This window comes from Grus americana, chromosome 7 (assembly GCF_028858705.1).
Source record: "Grus americana isolate bGruAme1 chromosome 7, bGruAme1.mat, whole genome shotgun sequence".
NCBI classification, from domain to species: Eukaryota; Metazoa; Chordata; class Aves; order Gruiformes; family Gruidae; genus Grus; species Grus americana.
The window spans coordinates 15984385-15998713 of record NC_072858.1 but is presented as its reverse complement, the minus strand read 5'-3'; the positions used below and the strand labels follow the sequence as shown (position 1 = coordinate 15998713).

At 37.7% G+C, this 14329-nt stretch overlaps 1 protein-coding gene across 3 annotated transcripts in view; it reads right to left on the bottom strand.

The window, feature by feature from the left end:
- The window catches only part of LCOR (ligand dependent nuclear receptor corepressor), a 54184-nt gene that overhangs the window by 16791 nt on the left and 23064 nt on the right, over positions 1-14329 (bottom strand). For 2 of the 3 annotated variants that reach the window (XM_054831337.1, XM_054831339.1), the window contains exons 3-5: positions 8383-8486; positions 5975-6040; positions 5480-5559 (exon numbers count right to left, since the gene is read on the bottom strand). In XM_054831337.1, the coding sequence (XP_054687312.1) occupies positions 5480-5559; positions 5975-6040; positions 8383-8486 (250 nt within the window). The remainder of the gene's footprint in view (positions 1-5479; positions 5560-5974; positions 6041-8382; positions 8487-14329) is intronic. The other variant, XM_054831338.1, reaches the window with a different exon arrangement.

Here is a 14329-nt window from a genome sequence, read left to right as displayed (position 1 = left end):
GGGATATAATCCAGCCTCCCAATCCACGACAAGATCAGGAACAGTAAGAAAGGAATGTTTCAGCATCCCTAGGTTGTCTTCTCCAACATTGCATTTTTCTTAAGACTGTACAGTCTTTTTAAACTCTTAGCCAGTGCAAAGGAGAATAATCTACTATTCCCTGTAGACAAGCCTTAAGGACACCAGATAATTTTCAATTCTGAATATGCCCTTTAAAGCATCTAGATCTGTTTCCAGCTTGGCATCAACTAAAAATTCAGATAGATTAACTAGTTTTAAGACATCTCCCTCACTTACTGAGCATGCATACTTTTATAGTAAGAAACAGTATTATTTCCTTATTAAGATGACTGGTGTCAGATTTATCAAGTTCAAAAGAAATTTGACTGAACCATAGCTACTGAATATCATTTATTACCTATAGCAGAGGGAGAGGAAAAAAAAGTCAGTGGAAATACAATATGCTTACATACACTTTTATGCACAAGCAAAACTGTAACCCCACATTTCTACTGAACACAGCTGAAGATTATCACAAACAGTCTCTTCAGGTTTTAGCCTCCATATCAAGTTATTTTAAAACCACCCAATACAAAATTGACAATCTAAATGCTTGAGGTTTTAAGTGATGAAATCCATTAAAAACGTTTTAGAGCATCTTCCAGCACACTTAGGATCTCTGTACACAGTTTAAAACAAAGTCTAAAGCCGTCAAAAATCATAAGAGTTCTGCAACTTCAACTCATTTTCAGATATTTCCTTTGCCATCTTCAATTATTCTATGCGTTAACGCTTTAAATGATAGTGGTTGCTTCTCTTTGGAATTATTCAGACACTTACCACAGTTTACTTCTTATTGTTTATGTTCCTCCATAATGAAAGGACACCAGATTCAAAGGCTGTTATGACTAATCATGATCAAGTAATGGCACAATATTACCTTTTAGATGTTTGTGTAAAGCAATTACTTACAAGCTTTTAAAAATAATCAAAATCATATCAGAGTAACTCTGAATTTTAAAATTACTCTGCCACATGCTGTACCCTACCGCACTTCTTCACAACTGAAAAAATTGTTAGAGGTCCTTCCTTACACTGAAGCCCAGGTACATTGTGGTGCTTTGAAGATCAGACTCAACCTTCTGCAGTCAACAACACGAAACTCTAGAATATGGTCCTACAAGTCATCTTCTCTCTTGCTATTTTTGTAGCTTAAATATATCTACAAAATAGTTAATGTGCTTAGGAGTATGATCCTTCTTGTTCTGCTCTCACCAGCTAATGAGATTAGTCATGTCGTCGTGTCTTCCCCCCTTTTTTTAATACATAGGAATTGCTTTATGTAGCTTTAGACAATAGTGTTTTCTTTTCCAAATGGATATACCCAACTGAATCCTCTTTAAGGATTCTTTTTTCCAATTTCCCCTCTTGCTACTGGTGCTTTCTTCTGACCTTATCTATATGCATCTTTTAAAAAAAAAAAAAAAAATCTTAAACCAGGCTTGAGCTCCAACTATGAGCAAATGACAGCACAGACTACCTTATTTGACACAAACATTCTACATGGAGCCACAGATCTCTTCTGTAATGATAGCTCTGCTGGTTTATTTAACAAGCCACACTGAAAAATTAAGAACCATGATTAAAAAGAGGTAAGTCAAGTACACTTTAAGTTCAATTTGTCTGAATTGATGGGTCTTCTCTGCACTACAACCTTTTAGAAGGAAAAGCTTCATAAAAACCCCAACCACCTTGCAAACTATACTATCTTAAGTCTTCCCTGTGAAAGACAAAGCCCATAAGATATTGAGAGTTACCACATTTGCAGATTATTTCAATGACAACTCATCCGGTTTGGTCCCATAGAACCTGATCTACTTCCTCTCACTACGAGCAGGCAGCTAGAGCTGCTAACTTTGTCTTTTTTGTCTTTCATGACCATCAATGTACGCACACATTTCTGCACACAGGCACCTGTGTTAATAACCTGGTAGTAGATCGTTAGATAACTAGTTATTCTCTCTGATCATACTATACTGAAACAATTGTGTATTCTGCATTATAGGATGGAAGAAGAAAAATCCAATCTCCAAAAGCTTTACATTATTGCACGTAACCCTTTGGATTTGGGCAAAAATGTCTGGGAAGATTTTTAGATCCCTAAAAATCTGTATTTATTATCCCTTTCAAATGAAGACACTCAAGTTCATTTCTCTATCAAAAACTGTCTTGTCTTTTGACTGCCAAAAAATCCAGTCTTTGCAAGTAGAACTACTGCTACAAATAAATTAATCTTTTCAGAACACTTCAGCAGATGGTTCTCCATCCTTTGAAGACTGTATGTAATTGAATCTGATTGCTTGTAAAAGCAAGAACCAACATCGTTGAAATGGGAGCAAGCGTAGTTTTTTTTTTTTTTCCCCTAAACAGCTCTGCCAATAAAACTAATCTTGGCCTCCAGTTCTCATCCTGCAGTCCAGAACTCAATTCTCCTTAAGCACAACTACTGGTCTCCTAAGTTACGTGTAATTCTTAAGGGCAAATGAAATCCAGAAAAAAGTCCTGAAGATTTTTATTGGTTTTGAACTAGGCAGACCAGGTACCTACGCGTTACTCAAAGGTGAAAAATCAAGTACACTGATTAATTATTCCACTAATCCAAAAGGGGGTATTGGTAGAGATTGGAAAAAAGACCAGCCACAGCCACACACTGTTGTAATATGTGGTTTGTGGCTACCTTGCTCCCAGCTACATCAATTACACACCTTTTAATTCTGTAACCAACTCACCAGTATACAAGCACAAAGCCAAACCATCCCCTCCTGCCCAGTTCTTTTCCTAAAAAGGTAAAAGGATGCACATCATCAACAATAAATAAAAGGCAGAATAGAGGATGTGGTGTAGAAAGCACAATTGCCACCACTTTATGTTGTACAGGAACAGACAAGTTTTAGCAGTTACAGAAGACTGAGCCTGCAACTCCCTAAAAAGAAAGGGAGTTAAAGATATCATTACAGACGTTGAATGGAAGAGATTTCAGATAAACTAGTACCATTTCTAATTAAGTTCAGTCCATCAGCTGAAGACTGTCCATCATTTGGTCAAATACCAAACGAAGTTTCAAACTTTTTTGTAACAATTAAGCCTCTGATTCAAATTATGATGTTGTTAAATCCATACTATTTGAAGGCTCCCATAAGAGTCATATTTAACTCTGTATCGCAAGCTAACAACATCAGCAACCATCAGCAGTGCAGCAGTTTGGCATATCCACGGAGGAAAGGAAACACTCTCACACTGCCATCTCTCTCAGCTGACACACGACAACTCACTAGGTCTAAAAGGAACCATATTCTTCCCATAAAAACAAAACAAACAAACCACCCACAAACCCCAAACCCAACAGAACCGATATAGAGAGTGGGGGGCAGGAAGAAAACCAAAACACAGCAAACAACTTAAAAACACCCTACATACTTCAAAGAAGCCCCATGCCACGCATGAAGAGCATCACCAGGATTAGCAGAGAAGTCACAAGCCTGGTTTGAATGGACTGGTTCACCCTCCTTCCCCACTCCCTCAGCTAGTGATCCCTGGCCATGCAGCAAACATGCATGTGTACAAAGCTCTCTTTGCTGTCCCTGTTTATCAATCAGCTGTAAGAAAAATGGTTCAAATGGGTATTTTTGGCTACTGAAATGTAAAGTGACAGAAATTGCTTGGGTTTTATTTATAAAAATTATTCTACCCTGCTCAGATCTTACCTTCCCCTCCTTCCCCTTCACCCACCGCCTTTGCCTAGAGATGCTGCATACCCTGCTGCGCTGTGTCAATTTGTACACAATCTTAAAATCTCCTTAGACCCTTGATGTCAAAACATCACAGAGCATACCAGATGTGACCACATCTGCATCTTTTCTTTCGCCCATTTAAAAGCCACCACATAGTACAATGGGAAACCACATGAGGAACCTTAACTTAAATGATAACTATCACTAGCATAAGGAATACATCACCAGTTTTTCAGTGATACTCACAATTATGGGCTACGCTTTACTATGTGAAACTAGAAAGAAAAGCCTAGCAAAGTACATGAAAATATAAATAGTGATCATCTCAGCTTCTGACTAAAGGTTGTGTAGAAGCTTGAAAATGACAAGACAACCATGCCTAATCAGCACACTATACAGTGGACATTCATGTCCTTAATTTTTGTCTTCACCTAACAATCACTGATTTTCAGGAGCTTTATTTTAGTTATTGTGGACCTATAAGGATGATTGAAATGTAAACAGTCTTTTTGAAGATCTACCCATACACTGTCAGATTCTCCCAGACTACAATCAATCTCTGACTGCACCACAAAATTAATTTCTGTTCCATGGCTTAACTAGAACTGTGCTAAACACTGAATTTTGGCTTTTTATAAGTCAAACAAGACAGAACTACTTACAGCACAAGCGTACATACGGCTTACCTGCTGTCAGTCTCAACAAAAGAAAGTCTTATGCCTTACATCTGTTCTAAATGCAAGCGTTCCTAATCCTCCTCCCCATGCCTTAACAAAAACTGTAATACAAAAACAAGGATAAACTGGCAACATGGCAAGTGTCGGCAAGGTATTTCCTTTATGAATGAGCCATGCAGCCATACATGTTAGCTGCCACAGAGGACAGGGTGCTTTTGTTTCATTCCTAAGTTGATAGAGATCCACTCTGCGTGTTATTTTACATTGTGCAGGAAGAAGTAGTAGTAAAGAGTTCCAGCAAATGACATTTTGCCAAGAAAGATGAGCCTTCCTTCCTATGCTAAAGAACAATCATTATTTCAACACATGGGCTGAGCAACAATCATGTATAGCACGGTAGCCTTTGTTTCATGTATAGCTATAATCTCATTAAGAAAACAAATTGCAAGTTTATTTGTTCGCAAATCTGACTTGTCCACGTTTAGGTTCTGACTTGGTTATAAACAAGCACAGTGCAAAATCTACCATACATATGAGCCCTTTAATAAAAGGATATGGCCCACAGGGAAGGAGATTCCAAGATACAGAACAAAACTCTAGGTTGTTAAAATGGACCACATTTCCATACTGAAGATAAGCCCAGCGTCTGACTGTAGTAAACGTGCACAAGACAAAGTCTGGCTCCCTTGGGAAGGGTTACATGATCCCAACAAGATCTCTTATAAAGAACTCAAAAAAAAAAAACCAAAACCCCAAAACAAACAAAAACACCACCAAACAGAGTCACTACACAGAAAAAAAATCTGCATCACATACTACAAAGAAAAAGTTGCAGAGAAGCAGCAAGTCTCTTTGTTAACTTGTATTATTTTAATTCAGAAAGCCTTTTTCCGAAGGAGAGGAAAGGGGTAGGAGGTTGCAGATTTTCTATGTTCAGTTAACTAGGAGCAGCAAACTCCCTCCCTTTGTCCCTCCCCTACAACTACTAGCTTCACACATCTGCATTGTTACCTTCACTTTTTCTCTTCTCAGGCAGCAGAAAAGACAATTTTCATCAAAAGACCAATCAGAAACACCTTCAGGCTCACAGTCTGTAAATCAGAGGAATAGCAAATTACTTCATATTCATAAACCACGACACAACTGGAGCCAAAAGAGAAATGCCAAATTAAATACCTGTTTCACAACATTCTTGCCTGCATTCTGAGGATGCAGGCTTCATTTCGGCCATTTTTCTAAATCCCCAGATTACCAAACTGTATACATTTTATCTATGCACAACAAATCTGTTTTTCCGAGCACTGCCAAATACACTCCCAGCTACATAAAGATGAACGCACACTCATTAGTAATTTTAGCCAATATGAAACTAACTGTGAGCACTGCCTGGGGGAGGGGGAAAAAAAGCACAAATCACCACGGTAACACACATTTTCTAGAGGCAGAGCTGGGGCTGCTTCTGTCATTAGAAATGCAGAACAAGATACAAACATAGAGATTGAATACCTTTAAACAAACTGAGATCTTTTAATAATCCAGGTCCAAACAGGCCTTCTAGAATACTTTCAAACCCTAAAAGCAAATAAAAGAATTGTTAGCTTTCTAGATTAAGTACGTCACTACAAGAATATTCACAATAGCAGTTCTATATTTATCTGTTCCAAGAACAGAGCTCAACGTGTTTTCTATAAGCATTACAAGATGCATGGGTCAATTGTGATGACTGAACTACTGACAAATCATGGCACAATCTAGAGTCCACCGACTCCTGTACTTTTGTAAATAGCTAGGTTAAAAACAAAGAACATTACAATATTGAAATAAACCATTTTGAAAAGAAAATAGGAAGTTGTAGGTTCTACAACATGACCAGGTAATTTCTACACGAAAAATTCTCTTGCGTAAGCCTCCAAACTGAAATAAAGTACATTTTCCCCAATTAAAAAAAAAATACTTTCTTCCATCTGAGTGGCATTCAGTTACTTTTCTGAATTTCAACAAACATTAGAATAAGTGTTTCCTGAAGAGTTACAGGGTTGAGGAGAGAAAATTCAAAGGAAAGGGATTCAGCAGTGCCATGCCTCTAAGGAACCAAATTCCAATCACAGATCCACATCTAAGATATACAGTCCGATTTACTTCAATGCCATGATTTACGCCTCACTTAAAATAAATCTAACCAATTTTACTTTATTCCAAAAGAGGAAAAACCTTTACCGAAATTACTGCCATTATTTGGAAATGTTAAATCAATATTACACTAAACCCCTGCTGGCAGTAAAATCTACAGAGCTATTAACTACCCAATACTGTGAGAAGACAGGTTAGCAGTGTGAATACGAACAGTACAAAGGCTACTTTAAGGGGGACAGACAAATTCCACCTGCTTATAAAAACGTATTCCCAATATGAGCATAAAACTCAAAACTGCCATATACTGTATTTTCCCCCTCCATTAATACTTTTGCTTTGTAGGTTTAATAATGGTTTGCATATAGCTAGGGGCAGCTTCTCCTACTTGCCTGAATCTTTGAGAGGCAGAAGATGAAAAAAAAAAAAATTAAGACACAAAAATAGAGTTTTAAATTCATGGAAACTTGCATGGGTGAATCGGGGGACAGATAAACTACCTGAAATAGCCCTTTTAAGAAACTTTAAGAAACCAGACAAATTCTAATCGATCACATGCTATGAAGGAAATCAGTTATTATGTGGCAAAAGAACAATAATTCTATAATAAATATATATAGATTTAATATCAAAGTTATCTTTTGGGCGGCAGTCTTCAAAAGGAAAGGACAAGCAGCATTACATCCCTCTGGGTGTCACCAAGAGTGCCAGTGCACTAACATCTTTAGATATCAGATGCAGGAACCTACAGAAATTGCAGCCTGCAACATGACTTAGATGGCCGAAGCACTGCCAGGGCATACCACTGTCCTTGATCTATCAGGATCAGAGGCTGATACTAAAAATCTAATCTCTGAAAGCACCGAGTGGAGAACAAAAAAAAAAAAAAAAAAAAAAAAAAAAAAAAGGTGAAAGTGACAGTGAAATAACAGTCAAGAGTAAAGAGAAATAGGGGAGAGATCAGAAAACAAGGTGGAAGAAGAGAAACTGGAAAAACATCCCATTGAACAGCACCTTGTCAGGCAGAGAAGTAGCACTGCCTCCAAAAAAAGCCAATTCAGGCTTCAGGAAGTGGCAGGAACAGTGGGAAAGGGCCGACCAACCTGACCTAGAAGAAAAATAGGAGAATCAGGGTATTGACCCATAGAAGTTTATAATGTTGACTCTTTTACGGGTAGTAACCCCTCAGAATTTGTATCTGAAATGAAACCTTAAGGAAAACAGCTAGCCAACCTCATTCTTTATCTTTTTGTTTAAAAAAATTGTAATTTTTTATATATATATATAAAAATCAGAAGACCTCAGAAAATTTTACTCAAACTCACCACTCTTAAAATAGTAACTGCCAATGACTCATGCCCCACAGTTTGCCATGCATGCAATTGCACACTGAAGTCCCTGCCAAGTTTTACAGCTTGGATATTGTACAATCATAGTTTGCTAGCCCACTGTTCTCAGTGATGCTAATGCCACTCGGTTTTTATTAATATTAAATATTGGATTTAGCAGTTGCATAGCAACAGCAGAACATCTTATGTGCAACGCTTGACATTAAAAAAGGCAAATAAGGGAAGTATGAATGTATTCAAAAATTATAATAAAGACTGGCAAAACTGCCATGAAGCTGAGCCCTATTACCCCCCAAATGCAAAGTGTAATGCAGTAAAGACAGTATAAGCCCTGCAATGTAGTATTCAGTCATTCAGGATGCCAAAAGAGCAACTGTGTACAGTTAATCATGCATAATACATTGAAAACAAAATCTTGAAAAAGGAGCTGCCTACTTTTTATAGTATTTTTTCTCTCCATTGTCACTGCTCTTAGAAGCTTGAAAAGAACATTTCTTTTCCCACCGATTGTCCTTTTCCATTTGGCAGATGATATTTTCCTGCATTTCAAATGGAACAGAAATTAACATGGCTGCCTCTGCTAAATTCCAGTTTCTATATTTTCATCGTCTATATTTCAGTGTCTGACAGTTCACAGCAGCTGAAGAGCAGGGCCAGTGGAAAAGTTGCGGGAATAAGAGAATTAGAAAAGAGGAAGAGGGATGAAGATCCCAATATTTTAGAGCTTTCTCTTAGATATGTTCCTCACAATTAAAGCAACCATACATTTAACCCTTATTATGTTACTGGTGACCTACACAACAGAAATGTCTTTTGGGTGTTAGTGTAAGAATTTAGGAAAAAAGTTTTTAATTATTTTAAAAATCCAACATTTACAAAGTGTAAAACATCATCTCTGTCTCAGAAGGCTCTCCAGCAAGTGAAGAATTAGAGAGAAAAAAAAAATCCCAGAAAGAACAAAGAAAACCCTTAGTACTGAAGCAAGGGTGGACTAACTTTTAAATACAGAGATTGTTACACACATTACTTTTAGAGCTAACAATTGTGAAATAATAAAGCAAGGTTTAAGAAACATTATTCTCTAAAATGTCCTCTTAACAAAAATCAGAATATGGATGTGCCATTTTTATCCTAAAAGTAACGAGCACTGAAATTAAAACTAAAATAAGGGGGCGGGGGGAGGTGACTATGCAGTTTTCAGCATGGTCAAATTTCACTAGTTTTGTCTCTGCACCTAAACAATTGTATTTTCATCTTTTCTGGCATTTTCAGAAATTTTACTCCTTTATGTAACCAAATATTTTAAGTCATAAATTTAAACTGTAATTAGAGTTTATTGATTAACGGTTCAACACAACAGTTAAACTTCAAGCTTTACCAAAACAAAAAAAAAATCCAGGTAGATTCTCATATCATCTTTTGGCTTAAAACAGAGAGCACTTGTAATGATCAAGGAGCTACCAGGCTCCTTGATATAACACTACTACAGAAGCTGATAATCCAAGAGAGGACTTTACTGGCTGATCTCTAGCAATGTGGATTAGCCAAAGACACATTCTCCTCTTTAAAAAACAGGAATGCAAGATCTTCAGAAGGAGATAGGGATGCATTTTTGGACTGCCATTGACAGAGCGCCGAGCATTTCAAACAATGCTTTTTTCCCCTGCGACAGCACAGCTCAAACATACTCTTTAATACTCACTGCATAATACAGCCCTACACACATACCTAGTCAAAGCAGTAAAGCTTGTACCACTAACTAGAAGTCAAATAACTTTGAGGGTAATAAAGAAAAGAAAGGCTACAATCTGACTTTACTATCACAGCAATTGTTAAAGAACTCAAAAAACCCCCCAAAACAAAAAAAAACCCAAAAACCCACGCCCCTGAATGGGGATAATAAAAAAACAACATAACAACTCTTCAGCCCTAATCTGTGAGTATCAATTTGTAAGCTAGACCTCAATAGATGAACTAAGTACTAGCCATGGCAGTAGTTATGTATAGTAGATATTGTAGACCTATTGCAATAGAAAATAAGACAGCTGATTCATCAGCATTTATTAATAATCAATAATCAGCTTAACACATAGCAATTTGCACTTTAAAAGGATAACTTAAAAAAGCTGAGAGTCAAATCTATTAAGACAATAGCTGTCTACATCTTTTGTTTAAATTTTTTAACTACTTAGGAACTTTTTTACTAGAAACCCTCAAAACAATATAATGGGGGAAAAAAATACCTGACCTATTAAAGAAAAAAAGCAAAACCCAAACCCCAGTGCAACTAAGAGTAAAAGCACAAAGGAGACAAAAGTTTGGAAGAGGGGCAGGGGGATTCAGAGCAGAGAACATAAATAAATGTTACAAAGGTCAGTGCAGAGACATGTACAGCTTTAAAGTTAGCAAAGATAAAAACCAAAAAAGAAGGCACATATGCATATTACCTTAAAAAAATCTGTAAGAATATGGTAATATATTAACAAATTTTCAATAGAATGGCATACGATCATTCAACAAAATCTATCAAGGTGATGCTGTTTAACATTTGTAAGTTAACAGTCTTAAAATGCTATGGAGGTGAATGATTCCCCCCCCCGGGAGTTACTAAAAGAATGTTTGCAACAGTGTTTAATTCCAGAAATTCTTGGAATATTGTAAAAGTTCCAATGGGCTGAAAAAAATTAAAAATCATTCCTTTGAAATGTCACAACATTAAACAGATAAGTACTGGGGTCTCAACTTGGTAATGGTTTTCAAAAACAAGGTACAGCTCAGAGGACTACTGAAGAATTAACAGCAAAAATAGTGTCAATCAACATGGGCTTACAAAAAGCTATTTAATTTGACTTTTATGAAACTGAAAGTTTTATGAACAACAGTAACAGGTTTGATATATCATTTTTAGATTTATGTAACATTTTTGGGCTGGCACAAAACATTTTGACTGAAACCAGCCAGGAAAAGAAAAACAAAACAAACAAAAATCAGTCAAATACATATAAAGTAGATTAAAAATCGATTAAGTGACTGCTCTTGAAATGTTGGTGTCAATGGGAAACCACTGCTAGTGAGGTCCATCAGGTATTAGTTCTTGGCCCTATGCCATTTAACATTTTAGTCGGTGACTAGGAAGAAAGCAGTCACTAAATTTGCAGGAGATACAAAGACAGGAAGAACAGTAAATAACAAAAGGCCCAGGTCACAGAGGCTGCTTACCAAAGCAAATACAATTAAATACTACTTCGAAAGGGGGGCGGAGGGGAATGGAGAAAGCCACAAAACACATCTAGGAACAAGAAAAACAGCTTCTCAAAGACATACCCAGATCCAGCAGCTGAAATTGGAAGCTGATCAAACCTGGCCAGACATAAGATACTCTTAATTTCACAAGGGTCCAATTGAAAACACAAGACATGCACTCCAGGACCAGACCAACACTTTCCCTAGCCTAGGATTCTGGAGGTGTTGTTTAGGGAAGCGTGGGCTGGCTGCTAAGATCTATTCCCCTTGTACTCTCCCCAGCACTTACATTCATCATGTTAGGAGTCTCATTAACTAGTAGGAAGTAAAAGCCACCACCATCACATCAGGTTTTTATTGGATTTCTCATGCCTAGATTTTCTGGTCAAGATTGGATATATTTATCCACAGCTATGGGATTTGAAGCAGGAATTAATTCAGAAAAATCCTACAGTCTATGTGTAACACGGGAATTCTGTCTCTTTCAGGACAAAAATCTATTAAACTGGAATGTTTCAGTCACAGGCATCTTAATAGAAAAGCAAGACCAAGCGACAAGGGAGGGGAAAAAACGTCACAGGACAGTTATTAATATACACCAAGTCTCAGGACATGCATGTAATTATAACTTGTGAATATTCTTTTATTCATGCAACAAAATAAAAGAACCTCCCATCCACCTATGATGAGAGATCTCATTATTTGAATGGAGCACAATTAAGTACTCCAACTACAAGTCAAACGAACTTTGTCTTAGCTTCCTGGGGAACAAAGAAAGAAAAAGCTGTGCATCTTCAGTAATTTTTCATCATGCTTCCACATTCTTGTTAATGAAACTGCACTGCTCAGGGACTTACTGCAGACATCCCCGCTCCAGAGACAACAGATGCTTTAGTAAATCCAAGGACTTTTCGGGGACCTTAAATATCAATAACCTGGTTTTGAAAAGCAATACAGACATACGTGCATACAGAAGAACTAAGGATGTTAAGATAGATACTGTTTAAAAGAACAGGTATAACCAAGTCCTATATAGCAATATGTAGCTCTTCTATAGGTTTTTTTCCACCAGAACACCTTGTGCTCTCAAGACAAAATAGTGGTATCACCTGCTGAAGTCCCTAAACAGGCCCTTGGAGCTCAATCCTTTGGCCTTAGACTAATGCTTTATTCACTGTAGAACAGCATCTCCAGTAGAGAAGTTTCATTTGAAGCAATCAAGAAGCCAACAAGGTACATGTTCTGTCAAATGGCCATTTCACTGTTACAATAACTTACCACAGCAATAAGCTGAGAAATAAAAAAATGGACAAAAAAACCCTAATACGGCAGCAGACAAGTACTGTTCGTAGAAGTGAGTCTGACCGTCTATCCTGCAAGACTTCATTAAAATTCCACTACTGGTTGGTAATTTTAATAAAGAAGAAGCTGCAGCAGGCCATCCTCATGCTCTCCAAGCATCCCTCTCAACCAAGTCATTCCTTTTCCTCTAAAAATCAAGTCTAAGCACATTTTCTCTGCAAGGCATTTAAAAGTTAATGAGCTAAGTATGACAGAAAACCAGCTATGTATCTGAACTACAGCTCTGCAATGCACTTGCCTTCACAACAGAAAAGAGCCCTGCCAACTCCCCTAGAAGAGGGTAGATCTCTCCCCTCTACAGGGGAGAAGCAAGTTATCAGGCTGTTACCTGTGTTAGCACACTAACTGGCAGATTATCTCACTGATTACAACTGAAAAGTGACCCCCCAAAAGACCAGAAGTGACAAGTTACAAAGCTTGCTGTCAAAGTACAGAGCATAGCAAGGCAAAAGGCGTAATATGGACCATCTCCTGCTCCCCTCCCACAAGTAGTATTTTTGTGTGTGTGATCCAATATCAAGAAGAGAATTACAAGGAGGCATGCAACCATCTTATCTCTAATCAAAAGCCTCAGACTAGAATTCAAGAAAAGCCAAGGACTCTGCCATGGCTGTCTCAACATCACCTCAAGATACAGCAATTGCTCTGGCAGACTGAGCCATAATCTTCACGTGGATTTGCGGGGGGTGGGAAGATCCTCCAATTTGTAGATACTGCATCACTAATCTGGCTAGTTGTTCAAGTCAGGGGTTGTGGGCTTTTGTTTTACATTTTAACTCGAGATCGGGAGTTTTATTGTACGACTATCTGGTTTTCTTCACAGCCAGTCACCACCAATGCAGGACTTGACTGGAATCTTCTCATGTAAATACCTGCATTTTATTACTTTAGAAAATAAACCAGAAAACACAGACATCTCAAAGTGGCAAAGAATGACAGCAGAAGAGTTTCAATAACTACCAACTTTCTATGTATCCTTAAAAAGGTAGTTTTTACTTAACGGTAGAATAAGATCTACATACAAAAGACAACCAACCAACAAAACCCAAACAAACAAACTTTAACACTGAAAATTGAAGTGGGAGTTGTTTTTCAGTATCTCAATTCCAAGACAGTGCTCTTATTTGTTCAGCCTCCAGGTCTGGAGTTCCAGCAGGCAACCAGGTACAACTTTCACGGAGAAGAAACTATAACAACTAGCTAGAAAGTTTATAAACAGATTAGAAGAGCCAAACAGCCCAAGAAGGAGAACACTCAATAGCACAAAACATCATGGACCAAAAGTTTTTATATTGAGACCTAAACATTGCTCAAACTCAAGACAATTTTTTCCATATCCAACAGTGTTGCATTATTTATTGCAGCAAAATAAAAACCTTTAAACTTTATTCCTCTTGGAGACAACCTGTTAGTGCTTCACTGCCAAGCAAAGTTAAGATGGCATTCATTAACTACCAGTATTTCTCCTCACACCCCATGCTCCCCCAGCACAAGCATAAAAACAGCCTTGCAGTAGACAGAATTGATCTGCCTGGAAAATGCCTCCCACGGAAGAGATAGGATTTCCAGCAAGATCAATTCAGTGCTCCACTTTATTTCATGGCCATAGTAATGCTCATACCACAGATCAGCCAGAGTCAGGCGTGCTGTCAGGAACAACTTGCCACAAGTAGGTATAGCAGAGGCTCAAGTCAGTTAAACCATGGAGAAACCCTCCCTCTCCCCCAAAAGATGTATATGCGGAAGCACAGGACACCAGGGATTTCCACCCTAGCCT